Source organism: Mobula birostris, chromosome 9 (assembly GCF_030028105.1).
Source record: "Mobula birostris isolate sMobBir1 chromosome 9, sMobBir1.hap1, whole genome shotgun sequence".
Classification (NCBI taxonomy): domain Eukaryota; kingdom Metazoa; phylum Chordata; class Chondrichthyes; order Myliobatiformes; family Myliobatidae; genus Mobula; species Mobula birostris.
In genome coordinates this window covers 30,084,503-30,108,489 of record NC_092378.1, presented here as the reverse complement: position 1 = coordinate 30,108,489, position 23,987 = coordinate 30,084,503, and the positions used below count along the sequence as shown (strand labels likewise).

At 41.2% G+C, this 23,987-nt stretch overlaps 1 protein-coding gene across 4 annotated transcripts in view; it reads left to right on the top strand.

Annotated features, from left to right (window-relative positions):
- The window catches only part of b4galnt3b (beta-1,4-N-acetyl-galactosaminyl transferase 3b), a 163,378-nt gene that overhangs the window by 68,914 nt on the left and 70,477 nt on the right, over positions 1 to 23,987 (top strand). For all 4 annotated transcript variants that reach the window (XR_011887135.1, XM_072267699.1, XM_072267698.1 and 1 more), the window contains exon 3: positions 23,273 to 23,368. Coding sequence is in view for 3 of the 4 variants with exons in the window: in XM_072267699.1 (XP_072123800.1) it covers positions 23,273 to 23,368 (96 nt within the window). In the remaining variant the exon portion in view is untranslated. The remainder of the gene's footprint in view (positions 1 to 23,272; positions 23,369 to 23,987) is intronic.

Sequence of the window (23,987 nt, the reverse complement as noted above, 5' to 3'; positions counted from 1 at the left end):
ACAGCCTTGCACCAGTCTGCTGAGTTAACTGGCATCCCTGGCAATCTTATCCTTTAATGCCTGTGTCACTACACCATATTCCTTACTTCCTCTGGTACTAATCCACCTGATGATGAACAATCATTTCATTCACATTAATGGTTTAAGTAGGTTATAGCACCTTGTCAATTTAACATTTTGTTTTCAGTTAAAGGTGGAGGCTGCTAGCACAGGTGGCACTGCAGATTAATGTCAGTCAAAGCCATTTTAGTTTAAAAGTATGTCACCATATTCTACCTTGATATTAATTTTCTTGTAGACATTCACAGGAAAACAAAGAAATGCAACAATTTATGAAAAGCTATGTATAAACAAAGGCTGACAAAGAACCAAAGCGCAAAACGACAAATTGTGCAAGTAACAAAGAAAAGTGCATAAATAATACTGACACGGGTTATAGATTCCATGAAAGTAAGTCTAGAGGTTGGGAAGTCAATTCAGTGTTGGGGTGAGTGAAGTTATCTAAGCTGGTTCAGGAGCCTGATTGTTGTAGAGTAGTAACTGTTCCTGAACCTGGTGATGTGGGATCTGAGGCTCCTGTACCTTCTTGTTGATTGTAGTAGTGAGAAGAGAGCATAGCCTGGATGATGGGAGTCCCTGATGATGGATGCTGCTTTCTTGTGGCAGGTGGCAGTGCTCCTTGTAGATGTGCTCAATGATGGTGAAGGTTATTCCTGTGATGAACTGGGCTGTATCCACATTATGTCCTGCTGAAGGGTCTCGGCCCGAAACACCAACTGTACTCTGTTCCATAGATGCTGCCTGGCCTGCTGAGTTCCTCCAACATTTCTGCTGCTGGTATTGATGTTTCTATATCAGGCACTGGTGCAACCTGTCAAGATACTCACCACTCTGCATCTGTAGAAGTCTGTCAATGTTTTAGGTGACATGTCAAATCTACGCAAACTTCTATGAAAGTAAAGAAGCTGTTGTACTGCCTTTGTGTGATGGCATTTATGTGATGGTCTCAGGACAGATCTTCTGATACGGTAACACCAAGGAATTTAAAGTTACTGACCCTCTTTACCTCTGATATTCTAATTAAGACTAGCTCCTGGTTCTCTGGCTTCTTCCTCATGTCATCAATAACCAGCTCTTTGGTTTTGCCGTTGTTGAGTGAGAGGTTGTTGTTGTTGCACCATTCAACCAGATTTTGACTTCTCTTCAGTGCCAATTCATTGCCACCTTTGATTCAGCCAGCAAAAGTGGTGCCATTAGCCAACCTAACTATGGCATTGGAGTTGTATTTAGATACGCAATCACGGGTATAAAGCACAGAGACTTCTGGAGATGATGTTATTGCCTATCTATACTGACTGGGGTCTGCAAGTAAGGAAATCAAGGATGGAGATATCAAGACCCAGGTCTTGGAGCTTAGTGATTAGTTTCGACAGTTTGATAGTGTTGAACGGTGAACTTAGTCAAAGGAGAGCATCCTGATGTACACATCTTCATTGTCCAGATGTTCCAAAGCTGAGCGAAGAACCAATGAAATGGCACCTGCTGTTGACCTGTTGTGACAGTTAGCAAGTTAGGGTGGGTCCAAGTCTCTCCTCAGGCAAGGGTTGATATATTTTATAACTAACCTCTCAAAGCACGTCAGTGATATTTGATAGTCACTGAGGCAGGTTACCATGTTCTTCTTGGGCACTTGTGGAGAGGTTGTATTTTTCTGGTGACAGTGTGCTACCTTGGGAAGACAAGTGGATGTTCTGGAGAAGAAAATGCTAGACCCCGTAGGTGCTGGATGAGGAACGTCTCAAGTAGCAGGGAAATTGTGGGTGAGATTTGCTGAATGCGCAGTTGTTACACAGCACAGTCTCACTCATCAGAAGCCCATTCACAAGCACTGACAATCAACAGGGCCTTTGTATCATCACATTGAAATAAAATCTGTATGTTATCCAGGTGGAAACAATGGTCCATTATTTGCGCATCACCTGAGTTGCGCCTGAGAAGGCAAACGTCCAAACAGACAAATGTTTGTGTGCTTTAGCATTTTAAAGTCCTTTATACGACTAACTGCAGCTTTCACTCCACCACAGTAAAGCAAACCCTTGATCGCCTCATGTCTATTTCCTGCACTTCTGCTCTCTCCCCTCCCTCTGAACAGAGAAAGGATAGTTCCTTGGTCCTCTCCATCAAATGTTGAGGATTGGAGAATGTGTAGAAATGGGTGGATCATACTGGGCTTATACTGTCTTTTCAGGATCAAAAATAACACGTTGAATAATGCTGGTTCAGGTCCATGTGCTGAAGGCCTGTGCTAATAGGTCTCTTGCTCTGAAAACAACTCATGCTCTCAGTATTATTCTCATTTGCACAGCCTGTCTTTTGCACACTGGTGTTTGTCCATCTTTGTCTGTTTATGAATAGTTTTTTTGTAAAATTGTCGTTTTTTCCCCTGCAAATGCCTGCAAGAAAATGAATTTCAAGGCTGTATATGGTAACATGTACATACTTTAAATTTACTTCAAACTTCTGATTTCTGCACATCTTCATGGTTGATCTGGTTAGTGCCTTTACTCCCACTAGCTAGTGCTGGTCCTCCCAGTTTCTCTGTCTCCACAGCAAATGGCTGCCTAATTGATGGCAGTACAGACCAGACTAGTGCAAAGAATGACAGCCCAGCTACTGAATAATCTAGGGTACCACCAGAATAGTGCAAGCGGCCATAACCCCTTTTCAGGAGTTCTACCTCCATTTAGTTCCTGGTAGTGGCCTGCAGTCTGTGTGCCTTTATTCAACTAGTGAGTTTGAAGCTGCATGGGTAGCAGCTGCAGCCCGGATCCCGAAACTAGGAATTCGAGAGCGATGGTAATGTTGATTGTAAATACTGTTCAGCCACCTGAGTGAACTGGTATTTCGGATTTTATGAGATCGTATGTTTCATTCAGGTAACCCTTTGTGGAAGCATGGGCCGGTAGGGATTTTGCTCGTTTGTGAACTTGAAATAAGATTGTAAATTCTTCTAGTGGATGAGTACTTTGACCATATGACTTCTTTGGCCACATGGTCCCACAGGTTGTCTGCAATGATGCAGCATGTCCCAGCGCTTGTTGAGATGATTTGATAGGTTTAAAAGTCAGTTTTCATCAGAGTTTTCTCAGCTGGTGGTGCAGTGAGATCAACGCCGGGCTCAAGAACAGAGGTTCCCGAGTTCGATCCAGTGACAGACCGCTCCCGTGCGTGCTCTCCATCTGCGCCGGGTTGATGTCGAGCTTGCAACGCGGTCTCGTAAAATAATACTGCGAAATGTCTGTGCGAGGAGTGGTTCCCCACACAGCCTTTCGAACTGCGCCTTGTAAGGCGTGAAAATGCCCGACGCTGGCCTCTCAGGTCTGAGTCGACGTCATCATCGTGAAGGTGCAAGAGGAGGCTTGGCCTTCAATGCAGAGTAAACTATTGAGTGGCAGAGTTTTTGTTACTGTTAGCATTTGAATAAATAACAGCTGCCATTTCTCAGATCTCGCTGCTCTCTTAGATTTGCTTGAATGCGTTGCTAACTCGGGTACTTAATTCAAATGATCAATGCAACAATATGCATTGACACTCATTTCTTGCATACTTCAAGTGACTGAAAAGTAGATTGAGTTCGTCACTATATTCCTCAATAGTTCAGGAAGACATATTTGTACTGCTGATTTTTAGTGTGCAGGGTTTTGTTCTTCACCACACTGGATACTGACTGCAGAGGATATATTTGCTTGGTAGTCAGTTATCACGGTGCATAATTTTGAGTCGGCAAGATTATTAGAGAGATAATTGTGGTAACAATGGGTAGCACACATGATTTTATGAATGTTGCCAGAATGAATGCATTGATGCAATCGTGTTCTGCATTGAAGTTCCTTTCAGAAACCTACATGGAAGTAAGTTATTTGTATGTACAGTACTATTGTCCCAAGTTCCGTTAAGCAGTAATAAACTGTACTGTTCACTTGAAAGTATTGGTGAACCTTATACCTCAGTAAACTGACCCTTGGAATGATCCTCTTGGAGAACGAATCACAGCATAGGTCATGTAGATGAATTCGGAAATGGAATGGAGTTTATCACTAGTAACAGATATGTATCCAGTTTGTAGGAAATAACCATCTCTGACAAATTGAATGTCTTCTAATTTTAAAAAAGTATTTTTAATTGGCATGAACACCACCAAGAGAGGAATTCAGGTGTGGCTGCTAGAGCTGTCAAAGTGTTTCCATCTCAATTTCAATACAAATGTCACTTAAAAATAAGATTTTTTTTGATATAATTTTTAGAATCTGTACGTTAGCAAGACTATCTTTCCCAAATATTTCACACCTTGTTTCTGCTAGTCAGAATGAAAGTTCATTCATTATGTTATCGTACTAAATACCATGCTTACCAAGTTATGAGCGGATGATATTACAATAAAGCGTTGGCTGATTGGTAGGAGGCAGCGAGTAGGAATAAAAAAGATCCTTTTCTGGTTGGCTGCCAGTGACTAGTGGTGTTCCGCAGGGGTCCGTGTTGGGACCACTTCTTTTTATGCTGTATGTAAATGATTTAGAATAGGTGATGGAATAAATGGCTATGTTGCCAAGTTTGCAGATGACATGAAGATTGGTGGAGAGGCAGGTAGTATTGAGGAAACAAGTAGGCTGCATAAGGATTTAGACAGATTAGGAGAATGGACAAGAAAGTGGGAAATTAAATACAGTGTTGGAAAATGCATGGTCATGCACTTTAGCAGTAGAAATAAATGTGTGGACTATTTTCTAAACGGGGAAAAAAAGTCCAGGAATCTGAGATGCAGAACACCCTGAAGGTTTACTTGCAGGTTGAGTCAGTGGTAAGGAAGGCAAAGCCATATTAGTATTCATTTCAAGAGGTCTAGAATACAAGAGCAAGGATGTGATGCTGAGGCTTTATAAGGCACTGGTGAGGCCTCACCTTGAGTATTGTGAACAGTTTTGGGCCCCTTATCTTAGAAAAGATGTGCTGGCATTGGAGGGAGTCCAGATGAGGTTCACATGGATGATTCCAGGAATGAAAGGGTTATCATACGAGGAATGTTTGATAGCTCTGGGTCTGTACTCACTGGAATTCAGAAGGATGAGAGATCTCATTGAAATCTTTCGAATGTTGAAAGGACCAGACAGAGTAGATGTGGAAAGGATGTTTCCCATGGTGGGAGAGTCTAGGGCAAGAGGGCACAGCCTCAAGATAGAGGGGTGTCCATTTAAAACAGAGATGCGAAGAAATTTCTTTAGCCAAAGGGTGGTGGATTTGTGGAATTTGTTGCCACATGCAAATGTGGAGGCCAGGTCGTTGGGTATATTTAAGTCAGAGATTGATAGGTTCTTGATTGGACATGGCATCAAAGGTTATGAGGAGAAGACCAGGATCTGGGGTTGAGGAGGAGATTTAAAAAAAAGGATCGGCCATGATTGAATGCCAGAGCAGACTCGATGGGCCAGATGGCCTAATTCTGCTCCTATGTCTTATGGTCTAGATGAATTAATTTGAGGATGTTGCTTGCAGTCCGAATAAATAAATATCACAAACTATGTAATAAACTTCTTAAAAAAAGAATTTTTCTAAAATTCTTAATTCAGTTTAGTTTTACTCTTTCTTTAAACTAGCTGTCCTTTGTGTAATGCTTCCTGTTCTTTGGTTGCAGTTGCAGATGTATTTGAATGAACATGCAAGGCATGCCATGTGAATTATACTCTTAGATGAGATTCTCAATTTCTAACTTGTTATTAGACCCAAGAGTGTGCTTGCATCTTTTGTATGTTCTATGAACTCAGTATCACACTAGGTAGCCATTGATCTATTGTCATCAGGAAGGAGCAGTGATAATTTTTTACACAAAACATTTGTCAATGTCTATTTGCTTGTAACTCTGTTCTCTGAAGTTCAGTAAGATACTGAGGACCCAAGAAAACAGCAACAGGAGTAGGCTGTCTTTGCCATTCAATATGATCATAGTTGATCTCCTCGGGCCTTGACAGTTCCTCCAGTCCCGCTGAAGAGTTTTGGTCTGAAACATCAACTGTACTCTTCTCCATAAGTGCTGCCTGACCTGCTGAGTTCATCCAGCATTTCGTGTGTGTCTCTTGTTTGCTAGAGTCCTATTGCTCTCCATTGCCCAATCATTTCTACTTTCACTCAAAAACTACTAATGAGCTAGCTTCCACAGCAGTCTGGGATAGAGAATTCTAGGGATTCACTTCCTTTTTCAAGAAGTCCACGCACCTCAATTTTAAGTGACTCCTCTCTTATCCTGAAACCATCTCCACTTGTTTGAGTCTTTACCACTTGGGAAAACATCTCAAACATCTGTCCTTTCATGCCTTCTTAGGAACTTATCTTTTATTAAGACCATCCTTCTGTCTTCTAAGCTTCTAAGCTAACAGACCCAACCTATTTTGTCTTCTTGGTAGGACAGTCCTCTTATCCTGTGATTTAGCCTAGTGAATCTGTTTTGGACAGTCTCCAGAGCTGCTGTATACCTTCTTGGATCAAGGGACCAGACGTGTGCACAGTAGTCCAGGCGTGGGCTCACCAACACCTTATACATTGAAAGAATACGTACCTGTTTCTAAACTACAATCATTTTGCAATAAAGGTCAATATACCATTTTCTCTCTTGTTGTACTTGCCCGCTAACGTTTTGAGATTCATGCAGAATATCTAGATCTTGATCTTCACTCATTTGTAGTCTCTTCTATTTAGATAATTATCTTTCTTTAGATTTCTCTTACGTCAGTGTGTAACCTTACTATTTGCCACAGTAAACTCTGTAATTGCAGAGTCCTCAACATGACTTACCATTTTGCTGAATGTTTAATTCTGAAGGGTATTGTTGCTATTTAACTTTTAACTTCAGTTAATGAAAGGCTGGGGCAACAGATACAGCAATTAAAGTGGCATCACCGTAAATTTGCTAGCACGGTAGCATAGTTGGGCCAGAAGGGCAGTTTACTGTGCTGTATTTCTTAAAAACAAAATAAAACATATAAAATTTAAAGAGACAAGTACAGGTTGGCATTTGTTTTCTGATTGATTGGAGGAATTCTGCCAGTGCTGAAGTATGTTTATGATTGCATGTAACATAGTACACTCTTCTACAGTTACTTACTCTTTTGACTGGCATTGTTATTATTGTCCAAACATTGCCTTTCTGAATTCATTCCAAAATGGTTAAATGAATTAATTTAAGAGGGCTTTACCTTATGTAGGAACAAAAGACCTTTTTAAGTCATTGCTTAGACACTAATTACGTTGGGCAGTGGGTGAGGGAAGGAGTTTCATTGACGGATGAAGTTCAACATTTTTTGAAATGCTTGTTTAGTTTCCTTGAGTTATTGGACAATGTCTCTCACCATACCTAATACATTATAGAAAAAGTAAAGCAACTCCATCTGTTCCATTCCCCCCCCTTTTTTTTCCTTGCATCCCTGAGCTTATTTTCTCTCATATATCCATCATTCCTGTGATTCTTTTGCCACATGCCTATGCTAAAGGGTAATTGACAGCAGTGAAGTAGCCTACCAACATATCTTTGGAATGTGGGAGGAAACAGCTGAGGTCAGAATCAAACCCAGGTCTCTAAAGCTGTAAGAAGGAACACAGACTGCCGTGCCACCTCAATCTGCACCACTTCATTGCAGAGTTAATTTCAGCAGAGCCCAGAACATTCATTCATGATTAGTTGTTATGAAGGAATTTTTCTCTGTTTTGTTAAAAGAATATTGCGAATATCCTTCAGTGTTCTTTACTTGGACTCACAACTAAATTTATTATGAATTTAGTGTATAGAGAATTGCTGGGAAGTTACTTTTTTGGCATTATCTAGAATGTCTTTGCTTTGGACTTAGATAAGAGTCAACAGTGCTCACTTGTACTTATCATGGTCTATATATCGAATATTTTCAAATTTTGAATGAATTCCTTCAGGGCAAGTTCCCACATCTTTCTAGAAATGATGAATGCCCCAGAATTACTGGTTAATGAGATTTCCAAATTCCCTCATACAACAGCTTTTCTGCTCTCCCCAAAAGGGCGGAATTGCTTAGTTTTGCTACTACACCAATATTACACTGCACTAAAGTACTTTTAAAAATTGTTCTGTATATTTCTATTCTCTAAAGTCTGCTTCTCATATTGTCAGTTTTTCCTAAGGGACAAAGTACCTGGGATTGAGAATATTATGGAAGCTTTAGAATTTTATTTTGCCAAAAACATTTCCATTTGTTGCTCTGCACTACATTGATGATTGTTTTGTGCTGCTTCATGCACACATACTGAGCTCATCAATTTCATCTACCTTCCCTCCAGCTTCCACCCTGCCCTTAAATTCACTTGGTCCATATCTGACATCTCGTTCCCCTTTCTTGATCTCTCTCTGTCCCTTTCTCTGGAGGCAAACTAACTACTGACATCTTTTATAAAGCTGATTACCATGGCTACCTTGACTATCTTTCTTCCCACCCTGTTTCCTATAAAAATGCTGTTCCCTTTTCTCACTTCCTTCATCTCCACCACATCTATTCCCAAGATGTAGCTTGCTTTTCCAAGACATCAGAGATGTTCTTCTTTAAAGGGCGGGGTGTCCCATCCTCCACTATTAATACTACCCTCACCCATATCCTCCATTTCCTGGACATCAGCGCTCAACCCATCTTCCTGCTACCTTAGCAGGGATAGAGTTCCTCTTGTCCTAAACTACTACCCATTCAGCCACATCACTCTCTGCAACTTCTGCCATCTTCAACGGAATCTACTACCAAACACATCTTTACCCCCCACTCCCCCAACTCTCCACTTTTTGCAGGGATTAATCCCTCCGTGATTCTCTTGTCCATTTGTCCCTCTTCACTAATCTCCCTCCTGGCACGTATCTTTGCAAATGACAGAAATGCTACATCTGCACATTCTCCTCCTTCCTTACTTCTACTCAGGGCCACGTACAGTCTTTCCAGTTGAGGCAACGCTTCGCCTGCAAATTTCTTAGGGTCATCTACCGTATACGGTGTTCCTGGTGCGGCCTCCTCTACATTGGTGAGGCCCACTGTAAATTGGGGAACCACTTCATTGAGCAGCTCATCTCTATCTGCCAAAAAAAAAATTCCCGGTGGCTGACCATTTTAATTCCTATCCCCATTCCTGTTCCGACATGTCAGTATGTAGCCTCCTCTTTTGCCACAATGAGACCACTCTCAGGTTGGAGGAGCAACGTCTCGTATTCTATCAAGATAGCCTCCAACTTGATGGCGTAAACATCCATTTCTTCTTCCAATAATTTTCCCCCTCCCTTCTCTATTCATCTATTCCTCATTCTGGCCTCTTACCTCTTCTCTTCACCTGCCTATCATCAACCCCTGGTGCCCCTCCTCCCTCTCTTTCTCCTTTCCTACCATATTCCTTCTTCTCCAGCCCTATACCTTTTCAACCCACCTGGCTTCACCAATCGCCTTCTATCTAGTCCTCCTTTACCTCCCCCCCCCCCACCCTTTTTATTTTGACACCTTCCCCCTTCCTTTCCAGTCTTGAAGAAGGCTCTTGTCCCAGAATGTTGACTGTTTATTCATTTCCATAGATGCTGCCTGACCTGCTAAGTTCTTCCAGTATTTTGTGTGTGTTGCTTTGGATTTCCAGCATCTGCAGAATCTCTTGTATTTATGTTATCAAATAAAATCTGGTATTGTAGTTAAAAAATTAATAGTAATCTTTCCACTGACTTGACAGGGAGAAAGTTTTCATGAGACTTGGATGATGAACAGAGGCAGGTGCAGGGGTTTCAGATTACAAGCTGCACCTAGTTTGAGTCATAATTGGCAATGCCATGTGTGACTGTTGTTAATGCTGCATACGGTTTACAGAATCTATGATCTTCTAGGTAAAACAGAATGAAGTACACTGAAGCTTTGAAAGTCAGATGCTGTCTCCTGAGAATATTTGGCCACAATGCCGAAGATTACATGTTGGCTGGCGTTCTTTGTTCTGTTTACTTCTATTGAAATTGAAGGGAAAGGAAAATCTGTTAGTCATTGTAGAGAATTAGAAGTATCCCCTCCCTCCCCTCATTATGTGCCTTTGTGGTTTATTTATAGCTAGAGTTTTCTGTTGCACTTTGGAAAGTTTCTTGCATTCGTCGTAAAAAGGCCCCTGATTGTCACTTCCAGGGGCTGAGAGATTCCAACAAGGGCAGATCATAGCTGAATTTTGCAATAACCCATCAGTGTAGGATTTCTACGATTATGGTCAGTGCAATGATGTAATAATGTATGTGGCGTTATTACAAAAGTAAAGAAGCAATTCATGAGGTGTCCTGGCAATTGAGCCAATGTAATAAAACGTATATGTAAATAGAAACCATAAGACCTGCCCAGATTTCCATGCCCAAATTTTTCAGGAAAATTATGCTGGCTGGCTTCTGACTGCTGAAGCAGGATACTATGCATCATTTTGAGTTATTTTAATTGAACAATTACATTTTGATGCTGATGTGTCATTGTTTAAATATTCAGTATTCCAAATACTTTATTTTTTCTTCAGCTAAACTTCCCTCTGTTCGTTCAATATGAGCCATGTTGTATGAAGTGGGCGATCATGGTCTTTCCATGACCATGATTGTTCTTAGCAAATTTTTCTCCAGAAGTAGTTTGCCATTGCCTACTCTGGGCATTGTCTTTTCAAGACTGGTGACCCCAGCTGTTAGCAATACTCTTTAAGAGTCTGTCTACCTGGCGTCAGTAGTCGCATAACCAGTTTTTGTGATGTGCACCAGCTGCTCATACGACCATCCACCACCTGCTCCCATGGCTTCACGTGACCCTGATCAGGGGGCTAAGCAGGTGCTACACCTTGTCCAAGGGTGATCTGTAGGTGACTGGAGGGAAGGAGCACCTTACACCTCCATTGACACCTCTCCAAATAGTCCTTTTCTTCAGAGAAGGTCAGAAGACAAAGGCTTAGGCACTGATTGGTGAGCTTGTGCAGCTGTCCGTGTGGGCACTGCCAAAGATGCTGTGTTCAAGCTCTTCCTTTTTATGTCAGCACCTATCTCTGATGATGAATACAGAGCATTTTAAATTAATGTTTGGATTACTGTCGTTGGACTTTTCACACAGTAAACAAATATTACATAACTGAGAAGGAGAATTGCCCAATCTCAATATTTCTAGGTCACTTTTTTGTAGTTCCTTTATTAAGTTTATTTTTCACGTCAAGGGCAGCAAATTTCTAGACCCATTGTTGTACATAATATGTGCTCTTGTAACTGTAATAATTGGTTGGTGTTCGTGGAAATGCTCGGAACTTGTTTACAATGTAGAATGCTTCCAATTTATGAAGTTGTGCAACACAGAGATAGACCTTTAGCTAATCATGTCCATTCCAACCTCTTTGTTCGTCTATGCAAATCCACTACTGTACCAGGAATGTATCCTTCTTTTTGCTGCCCATTTAAGCATCTGTCTAACTACCTCTTAAACATAGTAATTGTATTTGATTCCACTACCTACACTGGCAGCACTTTCCAGGTGTCAGCCACTCTGTGTAAAAAAAAACAACACACACACACAACAAATGTCTTTCTCATCACCAATGAGTTACCTCCTCTCAACTTCACATACCCTTACTGTGGGGGAGAAAGATATTGACCATCTACTCTATTAGTGCCTCTCTTAATCTAGTATACTATCAGACCATCGCCCTTTGCTTCATAGAAAACAACCCAGTCTACCTGTTTCTCCCATGACTGAAGTCTTTCATTTAGAGTTCAAAGTAAATGTATTATCAAAGTACCTGTATATCACTATATATAACCCTGAGATTCATTTTCTTGTGGGTATTCACAGTAAGTACCAAGCAACACAGTCGAATCAAAGAAAAACTGCACACAACAAGACGAACAACCAGTGTGCAAAAGAAAACAAACTGTGAAAATACAAAAAGAAAAAAAATACTAAATAAATCAGCAATGAATATCAAGAACATGACATGAAATGGCCCTGAAAGTAAGTCCATGAGTTGTGGAAACATTTCAGAGTTCAGATGAGTGAAATTATCCCCTCTGGTTCAAAAACCTGATGGCTGAGAGGTAATAACTGTGCCTGAACCTGGTGGTGTGGGTCCTGAGGCTCCTGTACCACCTTCCTAATGGTGGCATTGAAAAGAGACCATGGCCTGGATGGTGGGGGTCCTTGATGAAGGATGGTGCTTTCCTACGACGGTGCTCCTTGTAGACGTGCTCAGTGGTGGAGAGAGCTTTCAACAACCTTGTGGATTTCCTCTTGATTCTCTACATTTGCTGTGCATGTAATGATTTCACAGAATGATTCATCTGTCACTTGTTCAGATCAAATTCTGTCTGTCAGTGCACTGCCGAATCTCCAACTGAGCTATACCCTGATGTGGCCTTAGACAACCTTTCTCACTAAGCATTACATCAATATTTGTGTCATCTGCAAACTAACAAATCATACTTATATCCAAGTCTTCAATATATGTCACAAACGACAGAGAGGCCAGCACTGATCCCTGTGGTACACTGCTAGTCACAAACTTCTAATCAGAAAAAACATTCTTCCATCACTGAGTTAATTTTGGATTCAACGAATCTATTGAACTTGGATCCCATGCACCTTAACACTCCGACCAGCCTGCCACGTGGGATCTTGTCAGATGCCTTACTAATGTTCATATAGACAACATCTACCACCCTGCCTCTATTGTTACCTGCTCAAAAACTCAGTACATTTGGTGAGGCAGTACTTGCCTTTTCACAAGCTAAACTGACCAGCCCTAATTAGTCCCTGCCTTTCCAAATACATATAAGGCTCATAGGTTCTCGCTTGTCTTAGCTAAGGAATCACATTAGCTGTTTTCCAGTTTTCTCGTACTTTTTTCTGGTACTCTGGTACTCAAGTAGCATCACAGGTAGATAGGGTCGTAAAGACAGCTTTTGGTACATTGGCCTTTATTAATCAAAGTATTGAGTGTAAGAGCTGGAATGTTATGATGAGGTTGTATAAGGCATTGGTGAGGCCGAATCTGGAGTATTGTGTTCAGTTTTGGTCACCAAATTACAGGAAGGATATAAATAAGTTGAAAGAGTGCAGAGAAGGTTTACAAGGATGTTGCCGGGACTTGAGAAACTCAGTTACAGAGAAAGGTTGAATAGATTGGGACTTTATTCCCTGGAGTGTAGAAGAATGAGGGGAGATGTGATAGACGTATATAAGATTATTATGGGTATAGATAGAGTGAATGCAAGCAGGCTTTTTCCACTGAGGCAAGGGGAGAAAAAAACCAGAGGACATGGGTTAAGGGTGAGGGGGGAAAAGTTTAAAGGGAACATTAGTGGGGGGGCTTCTTCACACAGAGAGTGGTGGGAGTATGGAATAAGCTGCCAGACGAGGTGGTAAATGCGGGTTCTTTTTTAACATTTAAGAATAAATTGGACAGATACATGGATGGGAGGTGTATGGAGGGATATGGTCCGTGTGCAGGTCAGTGGGACTAGGCAGAAAATGGTTCGGCACAGCCAAGAAGGGCCAAAAGGCCTGTTTCTGTGCTGTAGTTTCTATGGTTTTCTTGTGCCAAGTGAAGATGCAAAAATTTCCATCAGGGCCCTATCAGTCTCCTCCCTTATCCCCTGTGTTTTCATCCAGCCCAGGGGAGTTAGCTACTATTATGCAATTGAAAACATCAATTGCTTCTACCTCCTTAATGAAAGTGTTCCAGCCAATCCATATGTTCCTTTCACAGTCCAGTATCCCCCACATACTTCTGCTTGGTGAATACATGTGGCAACTATCTACTTAAAACTTTGTCCACATCCCCTGGCTCCACAGATAGATTTACCCTATGGTCCCAAACTGTGGCTTTGGTGGAGCCTGACCTAAACAGCTACATGCAAAGACCCTTTTAAAGCATTTCAGAGTTTAACTGGAAGGCAAGAGATTAATCGTAATTTGTGAAACAACTATGCATATTATACAGCAGGGTTTGCATGCCAAGTCATTTTACAGGTAATGTGGTGTTGGAATATGATCATCATTGCAATTTAAAAGTGATTAAGTTATTGTATACAGCTGGCCGCCATATATAATATCATGATTATGCCCTCATAAATTGTTCAGAGTGAGCTTGGTTAAGATAACTATTGCCAGGAAAATTGTGATGCTTCCTTTGCTTAATAAAATAGTGACATGGGAGTCATTTCTGTCAATGGACTAAGCTCTTCTTTAAAAAGAATACAGTTTTCAAAGTAGCCATCCTTCATACAGTGTAAATGTAGTCTTATGTATTCACGTCACTGGACTGGTTTATCGAAGTGCATTTGCTGGCAGCATAGTAGCACTTCATGTTGTAGGCAGAATTTATAATCTAGTTGAATTTAACATAATCCCCACTGCAGAAATATAAATAGGTATCAGATTTTGGGTATGGATGTGGTAAAGATCAGCTGAAGAGGGATGAAAAATAAAATGAATACCAGAACTTATTGCACCATGGACTCAAAGTGTTCAAAACATTTTGCAAATTGACACTTTGTGCTGGATAGACTAAAAATGAAGCATATTAGGACAAGGTCTATGGTGACACTGTTGAAAAAGAGAGAAAAAAACGTTAAAAGGAGAAATGGAGGGAAATAACTTGTCCCAGCATTGAAAACTGATGTGGCTTATTTACACGCAAACAACAGGAATTCTGCAGATGCTGGAAATTGCTTATTTAAATTGTTTACAATATGTTAATACATTCAACCTTGACTTGCAACTCTGTACCAATTTGGTGAAGGCATTACTCATAGGCAAGTTATCCGAAAAAGGCAAATAGCAATTTTTTTAAAAAGAGATTTGGTTTTGGAGGAGGTTAATAATGTTTATATTAAGATATGTCAATATCAATTTTATTTTAAAACTACAGTTTTTGACAGGTGTAATCATTTATTCTGCTCATACAATCTCGGTGCAGGTCCAATTATATTCTGAAGGTTAATTCTAAGATAATTTGATTGTGTACAGAGGAGATGTCAGGGGTAAGTTGTTTTTTTTAAAAATGCAGAGAGCGGTGGAGTCGGAAACGATAGGATCTTTTAAGAGACTCTCGGATAGAAAAGCTTGGAAAAATAGAGGGCTTTGGGTAAGCCTAGGTAGTTCTAAGGTAAGGACATGTTCGGCACGGTTTTGTGGGCCTGTATTGTGCTGTAGGTTTTCTATGTTTCTACCACATTTTTAGTTAGTGTGTTAATGTGGCATCTTTCAGTACACTGAAATTGTGTTCCGCTTACCTGCAGTTCATTTTGTAAGTATTTTAAATGGATAGCTTCTCACTGTTCCATTCTCTTTGGAGTATCTTTTTTCTTGGCTGCTTACTGGTATCTCCTCCTCCATTTCTTAGTAATGAATATCACCATTGGGTTTTCTTTCAGCCTTGTGAACCTTTCCTTGAATTCACCAACCTCAATGCCACACCCTCCACCCACACACACTCCTCCACCCAATCCCACATACCAACCTGCTGAAGCCTTTACTTTCTTTTAAGCATTGGCATCCTTCCTGAAATCTGGTGCCCAGCATTGCACACCCTACGTTGGCTAAAGCTTAACCAGATATTCAGAAAACTTCAGTGTGACACTTATCGCTTTCCACTAAGTGTGCTCTTTAGTCATAGTCATACTTTATTGATCCCGAGGGAAATTGTTTTTCATTACAGTTGCACCATAAATAATTAAATAGTAATATGTAAATTATGCCAGGAAATAAGTCCAGGACCGTCCTATTGGCTCAGGGTGTCTGACCCTCCAAGGGAGGAGTTGTAAAGTTTGATGGCCACAGGCAGGAATGACTTCCTATGACGCTCAGTGTTATAATAACCAATATCCTCTCCTCAACTGGGACTATACTTTCAAAGATTTGTTTTTGTAACCCTCCCAAATTCCTCTGATGATGCAAAATTATGAATTAATATACATCAAGAAACAAGTACTGTCTGTGAAAACACTGACTAAGGTTAAAAATGATATTAGATTTATAACTTTGCCAAGAAGAGTGGGAGATCTAAGGATTTTAAGTGTCTCAGGACACAAGAACAAATAATCAAAAATCTGATAAAGAGAGCAATCGGAATGTGGGAATAAATTGACAAGAAATATAAATAAGATGAAGAGCTTCTAAAGCTTTGTAAAATGAGAGGAAAAATAAATTGGATCTCAGGAGATAGTGATAACAGAAATTGTAATTGGAAATAAAAAGTGCACTGTCCCATTAAACAAAATTGTCTTTGTTTTCATTGCAGAAGATGCAATATATGTAGCAGAATAGATGAGAACTCAGGGTCTAAATGACATTAATTCAGATCAATAAAAAGAAAACATCAAAGAAGTAAGGAAACTAAACCCAGAAACATTGACCTGACAGATTACTAACCAGGATTTGAAAAAACATTAGTGATGATCTCATACGGCCAGTTTGTACCTTTGGAGTCACTGCCATCCCCCGAAGAAGGTTATCAACCACTTTATCAGTCTGTAGGATGTTTGATTGCTGGAGTGCTGTTATATTGTGGAAGCTCCTGCCAACTTAGGAATCCAGAGCAAGGTCAGCAGACGTCAGCACTTCCAGTGCAACTTGTGTGTTGGGTGACTTCTAGCTGTGTTGCAATGGAAGTTATGCCAGTTTCTTCTCTGTGTGTTAATGTGGAAAGGCCCCCTCCTTGTGTGAGATGGATATGGTTCATGCCAAAAATGAAAGGTTAGAACTACGCTTCCCATTCTCACTAAAATTTTATGCAGACTTTTAGATAATGGGAATTGTATCTCACTCTGAGCCGTTTAATGATTTTTCCAGGTAGCTGCAACGATCAGATGCAGTGACTTTCTCCTTTAATGGTTGAGAAGCTCTGCTGCCACTCCATGACAAGTGGTAATTGTGTATCTGATGTGAGAGAGGCGTGTGGTACCTTATTGCTAGAGGGGTGGTTAGCTAAGGCAATTATGGTGTGAGGAATATATTTAGACAATCTGCCTGTTACGATTGAAAGGATTATGAAATAACACACAAAATACTGGAGTAACTCAGCAGGCCAAGTATCATCAACGAAAATGAATAAACAGTTGACTTTTTGGGCCGAGACCCTTCATCAGGACTAGAAAGCAAGGGAAGGGAGAAGATGCCAGATTAAAAAGGTGGGGGGAGGTGAAAGAGGATAGCTGGAAGATGATAGGTGAAGCCAGGTGGATGGGAAAGGTAATGGGCTGGAAAGGAAGAAATGTTATAGGAGCAGATAGTGGACCATTAGAGAAAGAGGAGGAGGAGGGGACCCAAGTGGAGGTGATGGGCAGGTGAGAAGAGGTAAGGGGTCAGAGTGGGGAATAGCAGAAGAGAGGAGGGAGGAGGGAAGTTTTTTTTACTGGAAGGAGAAATTGGTATTCATGCCATTTGGTTGGAGGTTACTGAGATGGAATACAAGGTATTGCTCCTCCATCCTGAGGGTGGCCTCATGTTTGGTAGTAGGTTCCCTTTGAAGATGGCGAAAATTGTGGAGAATGGTATGTCAGATGTGGAGGCTCTTGGGGTACTAGGTAAGGACAAGAGAAACTCTATCACTGTTTAGGCGGTGGGAAGATGGGGTGAGTGCAGATGTTCAGGAAATGGAGGAGATGCGGGTGAGGGCAGCATCAATGGTGAAGGAAGGGAAACTCCATCCTTTGAATAAGGGAGGACAAATCTGATGTACTTGAAAGGAAAGCCTCATCCTGGCAACAGATGCAGCAGAGATGAAGGAACTGAGAAAAGAAATAGCATTTTTACAGGAGACAAGGTGGGAAGAGATATAGTCAAGATAACCATGGGATTGGTAGACTTATAGATGATGTCAGTGGACAGTTTGTCTCCAGAGATGGAAACTAGAGATTGAGAAAGGGGAGGGAGATGACAGAAATGGATCAAGTGAATTTAAGAGAAGGGTGGAAGTTGGAGGCAAAGTTGATGAAATTGATAAGTAACAAATTATGTATTTAAATGAAGTATAGAGATAACTAGAACACTACCAATACCACTACACTGTTATAAAACTGTGTATTCGTTCATAATAGTTATTGGCAGAAGAATTCATCCATTGTATGCTGCTCTGTTCTTTTGATTGTGAGTGAATAAAAGTGCGGACACAGAGGGTAATTTTTTCAGCTAGTCTGAAATCTTTTTCTTGCATCTTGGCAAGGGTCTGAAAATTTTTAAAGTAAAAATAAAAACCAAAATGATCAAAAGTCACTGCCTTTTAAATTGGCATCCATTGGGCAAACAAGACTGATGCTAGTCTGCTGCCCCAGTTAAGCAGCAGTGTCTCAAATAAACTAAAGAAGGCCTAGCTATTTTCTGGATTAGTTTTTGTTCTTTAAGAGTTGCCCTGATTAAGTGATAGCTGATATAACTGGAATCTGCTGTACATATGTTCACAGGCGTAATGAGAAACTTGCTTTTTTGCAGCATTGCAGGTACATCATATCAGTTACACTGCATTCTCAAAACAAAACAAATTAACAACTTAAGCTATACAAAATTTTACAAGAAAGAAGTCAGTTCAAAAAATAAAACCATGTCCGTTGTAGAGTGTGTGTTAAGTAAAAAAAATAGTGTGTAAAAGAACTGGTTAAAAAAGAAAGTGCTTAAAGAATTGGCAGTGCGGATGACATTTGGAATGTATGTGTGACTGGTCTGGTGTAGGTATTGCTGCTGTTTCACTGATGTTGACCAGTTTTGAAGTCATTTCACATTTTCCAACAACAGCACAGACCTTCTTCAAGGTATCACTTCATGGATTCACATATCTGACCATCACCTTAGGTACCCATTTTATTTTAGGCCTTAGGGTCCTCCTGCCCCTACCATTCAAGCCCTTTGTTGAATATCCTCTTTAAGACCATAAGACATGGGACCAAAATTATGCTGATTTATTATCCATCACTCCTGTGCCTAGCATCACTTTATTGTGTGCTCAGTCCACTGCTGTTCACTCTGCTGACCCACGACTGTGCTGCAACACTCAGCTCAAACCACATCATCAAGTTCGCCGATGACACGACCGTGGTGGGTCTCATCAGCAAGAACGGTGAGTCAGCATACAGAGAGGCGGTGCAGCGGCTAACGGACTGGTGCAGAGCCAACAACCTGTCTCTGAATGTGAACGAAACAAAAGAAACACTCACAACATGCTGGAGGAACTCAGCAGGTTGGGCAGCATCTGTGGAAACGATGAGTCCTACATGGTTCCGTCTCCTTCTACTACCCATTGTGTTTTCCCCTATTCCTTCTTCACCTTTCCTGCCTATCACCTCCCTGCTTCCCCTCCCCCACATGTTTATCTTTCCCCTTATTGGTTTTTCACCTGGAACCTACCTGCCTTCTCCTTTCCACCCTCCCCCCACCTTCTTTATAGGGCCTCTGCCCCTTCCCTCTACAGTCCTGGCGAAGGGTTCCGGCCCGAAACATAATTTTTTTGACTCATCGTTTCCACGGATGCTGCCGGACCTGCTGAGTTCCTCCAGCATGTTGTGAGTGTTGTTTTGACCCCAGCATCTGCAGATTATCTTGTGTTAACAAAACAAAAGAGATGGTTGTTGACTTCAGGAGGATACAGAGCGACCACTCTCCACTGAACATCAATGACTCCTCCAGAGAGATGGTTAAGAGCACCAAATTTCTTGGTGTTCACCTGGTGGAGAATCTCACTTGGTTCCTTAACACCAGCTTCATAGCAAAGAAAGCCCAGCAGCATCTCTACTTTCTGCGAAGGCTGAGAAAAGTCCATCTTCCACCCCCCCCACCCTCACCACATTCTACAGAGGTTGTATCAAGAGCATCCTGAGCAGCTGCATCACTGCCTGGTTCGGAAATTGCACCATCTCGGATCGCAAGACCTTGCAGCGGATAGTGAGGTCAGCTGAGAAGATCATCGGGGTCTCTCTTCCCACCATTACAGACATTTACACCACACTCTGCATCCGTAAAGCAAACAGCATTATGAAGGACCCCACACACCCCTCATACAAACTCTTCTCCCTCCTGCCATCTGGCAGAAGGCACCGAAGCATTCAGGCTCTCACGACCAGACTATGTAACAGTTTCTTCCCCCAAGCCATCAGACTCCTCAATACCCAGAGCCTGGACTGGCACCAACCTACTGCCCTCTACTGTACCTATTGTCTTGTTTATTATTTATTGTAATGCCTGCACTGTTTTGTGCACTTTATGCAGTCCTGGGTAGGTCTGTAGTCTAGTGTAGTTTTTGTGTTGTCTTACGTAGTTCAGTGTAGTTTTTGTATTGTTTCATGTAACATGTGGCCAAGTGGTTAAGGCATTCGACTAGCGACCTGAAGGTTGTGAGTTCGAGCCCTAGCTGAGGCTGTGTGTTGTGTCCTTGAGCAAGGCACTTAACCACACAGTTCTCTGCGACGACACCAGTGCCAAGCTGTATCGGCTCTTGCCCTTCCCTTGGACAACATCAGTGTCGTGGAGAGGGGAGACTTGCAGCATGGGCAACTGCTGGTCTTCCATACAACCTTGCCAGGCCTACGCCCTGGAGAGTGAAAACTTTCCAGGTGCAGATCCATGGTCTCACAAGACTAATGAATGCCTTTATTATTATCATGTAACACCATGGTCCTGAAAAACGTTGCCTCGCTTTTACTGTGTACTGGACCAGCAGTTAAAGTTGAAAGGACAATAAAAAGTGATTTGACTTAACATACAATTAACTATGTATACAGGTTATCTTATGTATTTATAGTTATTGTGGTTTTATTTGGAAAACACAAGCAATGGTGAATCTGTTACTTTGCCCATTCTCCTAATCTGTCCTTGTGCAAACTTCCTCCTTCCTCAATGCTGCCTGCCACTTCACCTATATTTGTATTGTCTGCAAATTTGGCCAGAAGCCCATCAATTCCAAAATCCAGTTCATTGATGTACAACGTGAAAGAAGTGGTCCCAATGCTGGTCCCTGTGGAACACCACTACTTACTGGCAGCCAAGCTTTATTCCCACTCTTTGCCTTATTCCAGTAGGCCAATCTTCTATCCATGCTAGTATCTTTACTGTAATAAATAGGCTCTTATCTTGTTTAACAGTCTCATGTGTGGCACCTTGTCAAAGGCCTTTTGAAAATCCAAGTAAATAACATCCACTGACTTTCCTTTGTCTATCCTGCCCATTCTTTCCTCAAAGAATTCCAACAGATTTGTCAGGCATGATTTACCCTTAAGTGAAACATGCTGAATATTTTATCATGTGCCTCTGAGTACACCATCTTTAATAATGGACGCGAACATCTTACCAACCACTGAAGTCAGGCTAACTGGCCTATAATTTCCTGTATTTGTCTCCTTGCCTTCTGGAAGAGTGGAGTGATAGTTGCACTTTTTCCATCCTCCAAAACCATTGCAGAATCTAGTGGTTCTTGAAAAATCACTACTAATGTCTCCACAGTCTCTTCATCTACCTCTTTCATAACACTGCTGTGTAGTCCAGCTGGTCCAGGTAATTTACCGACCTTCGGATATTTGAGTTTCCCAAGGACCTTCTCCTTAGTTATAGTGATTATACTTATTTCTCCCCCTGATAAATCCGAATTTCTGGCATACTGCCTCTGTCTTCCAGTTGAGTATGTTTTCAAGACTGATAATTGGTAAAATAAGGTACCAAATCCCTTTCCTGCACTGCCTTTTGCCATAGTGATTTCCAAGCTACAAAGTACCCTCCAGCCGTGGATGAACACAGTATTTGTTTCCCCTTTAAGAGTGCAGACCTGATGTAAATTGACACAGAAACTCAGCAAGTCAGGCAGCATCTATGGAGGAGAATAAGCACACGTTTCAGGCTGAGACTCTTCATCAGGATTGGAAAGGAATGGTGGTGAGGGAAGAGCTGTAGAGGCAGGTGTAGCACGTGTCACACTTGCAGGGTTAAGTACCAGGAGGGAGATCATTGGGAAGGTCAAGGGAATCACGGAGAGAGCGATCCCTTATGGAAAGTGGAGAGGGAAGGGAAAGGTGCTTCATGATAGGATCATTCAGTGAGGTGAGACTTCACGTGCTAGTTTGTCAGGGTCATCTACAGTACCTGGTGGCCTCTATATCAGTGAGACCTGGTGGCTACTCATTTCAGTTTGAATTCCTGTTCTCATTGTGACATATTTGTTTGTACCCTCCTCAATGAGGTTGGGTCTGAGAAGCAACACCTCATATTCTGTCTGGTTAGCTCCAACCTGATGGCACGTCCATTTTTCTAAAACTTGGAATCACTCTCCCCTCCCCTTTTCTCTATTTTCCGTTCTCCATTCTGGCTACTCTCTCACCCCTTTTCTTTTCCTCCCCTCCCTCCTTTTTACCAATGTCTACTGTCCTTTCCAATTAAATTTTTTCTTCTTTAGCCCTTTACCTCTTCCACCTATCATTTCCCAGTTTCTTTCTTCATCCCCTCACCCCCGGTCTTATCTCTCCTTCCCCTGCCCCCACCTTATTCTGGCTTCTGCCCCATTCCTGTCCATTCCTGATTAAGATGTTCAGCCTAAAATATTGACTGTTTACTCCTCTCCATAGATATTGTCTAATATGCTCCAACAATTTTAGTGTTGCTCAGGATTTCCAGCATCTGCAGAATCTCCTGAGTTTGTGAATTTACACAGGGTTTTTCATTAGTTTATTGAACCCCAGCATTGTGTCTTACTACATGCAGTAATGGCGAAAGTTTATCAGTTAGTGCCTTCAAAATAATTACACCGAGACAGCTTGGCAAAGGTATTCTCCACAATACCATTTGACCACATTTCACTTGCAAATAAATGTCAAGGTCAGTCAACTTTAACACTACAGAATTGTAGTGAAGTGCCAGCCTAGATCACCAACAAAGGGATGGAATACCAAAAAATATAGCTGACTACTTATCATGAAAGATTGGCGGCCCGCAATGTTAGCTGTTTCTACCTTCATGGAAGCTTCTTCCTGCTGAGATTTTCTAACATATTTTAAAAATAATTTCAGATTTCCAGAATCTCCACCATTTTTCTTTCAGTAGAAAGATTTTTGAATGGAAATGTTGGCTCTGTATTTCTTCCCATGGGCATCACTTGGCTTGCTGAGTGTTTTAATCATCATTGCTATCAGTTCTTTATAATTAAATTTTCAATTAGAATGTAAAAATGGAAATACTGCTGTGAACTAATGAAAATATTTAATGCTTCCTTTGTATAGTTAATGGGTCAAGCGAATTTGCACATATTTGAAGATTGGTGTGGCAGCTCTGTTGATCAGCTCAGGAAAAATGTTCACTTTCCCCTCTTCCCACATGTAAGTATTGATTACATTCATGCTGGTACAATGAAATTGGGACCAATCTTTACAGTTATTATTATTGCTGCAGTTTATATTTTGGGATCTCCAATGATCCTAATGGCTGAAGGAATTAAGAGTGCTGGAACTAGGATGAACTGCCAGTTTTCTGCCAAAAATAAGGCAGAACAGAGCTATTTACTTTTATACCAGTGGTGATTATGTTGTATTATTTTGAAGACTTATGAAAAGGATCTTAAATGTTAAATATTTCAAGCGAAATGTGTGAAGTGTTTTTGAATAACCTCTTACAGGAAGTCACATATTTGGAATGATCTTAAAGTATTGCTGAAGCTACTAAGCCCACAATAGGAGTTGTTTTGGAATATTTTAATTAAGTTGTTAAGACAAATGAGGCTTGCTTCAACCACAGTGAGTCAGAGAGAATCATTGACAGCCTTGTTTTCCAAAGAATTCTATTAGTTGCAAGGCATAAGTCAAGAGTACAATGTCATTTTTCTCTTCTTAACTGGGTGATCCATTCCCAGTAAAGCAGCTTGCTGCTTAAATAGAACAACAAGCACTCTGCTGGAGGAGCTGAGCGGGTTGAGCAGCGTTCTGTGTGGCAGGAAAGGAG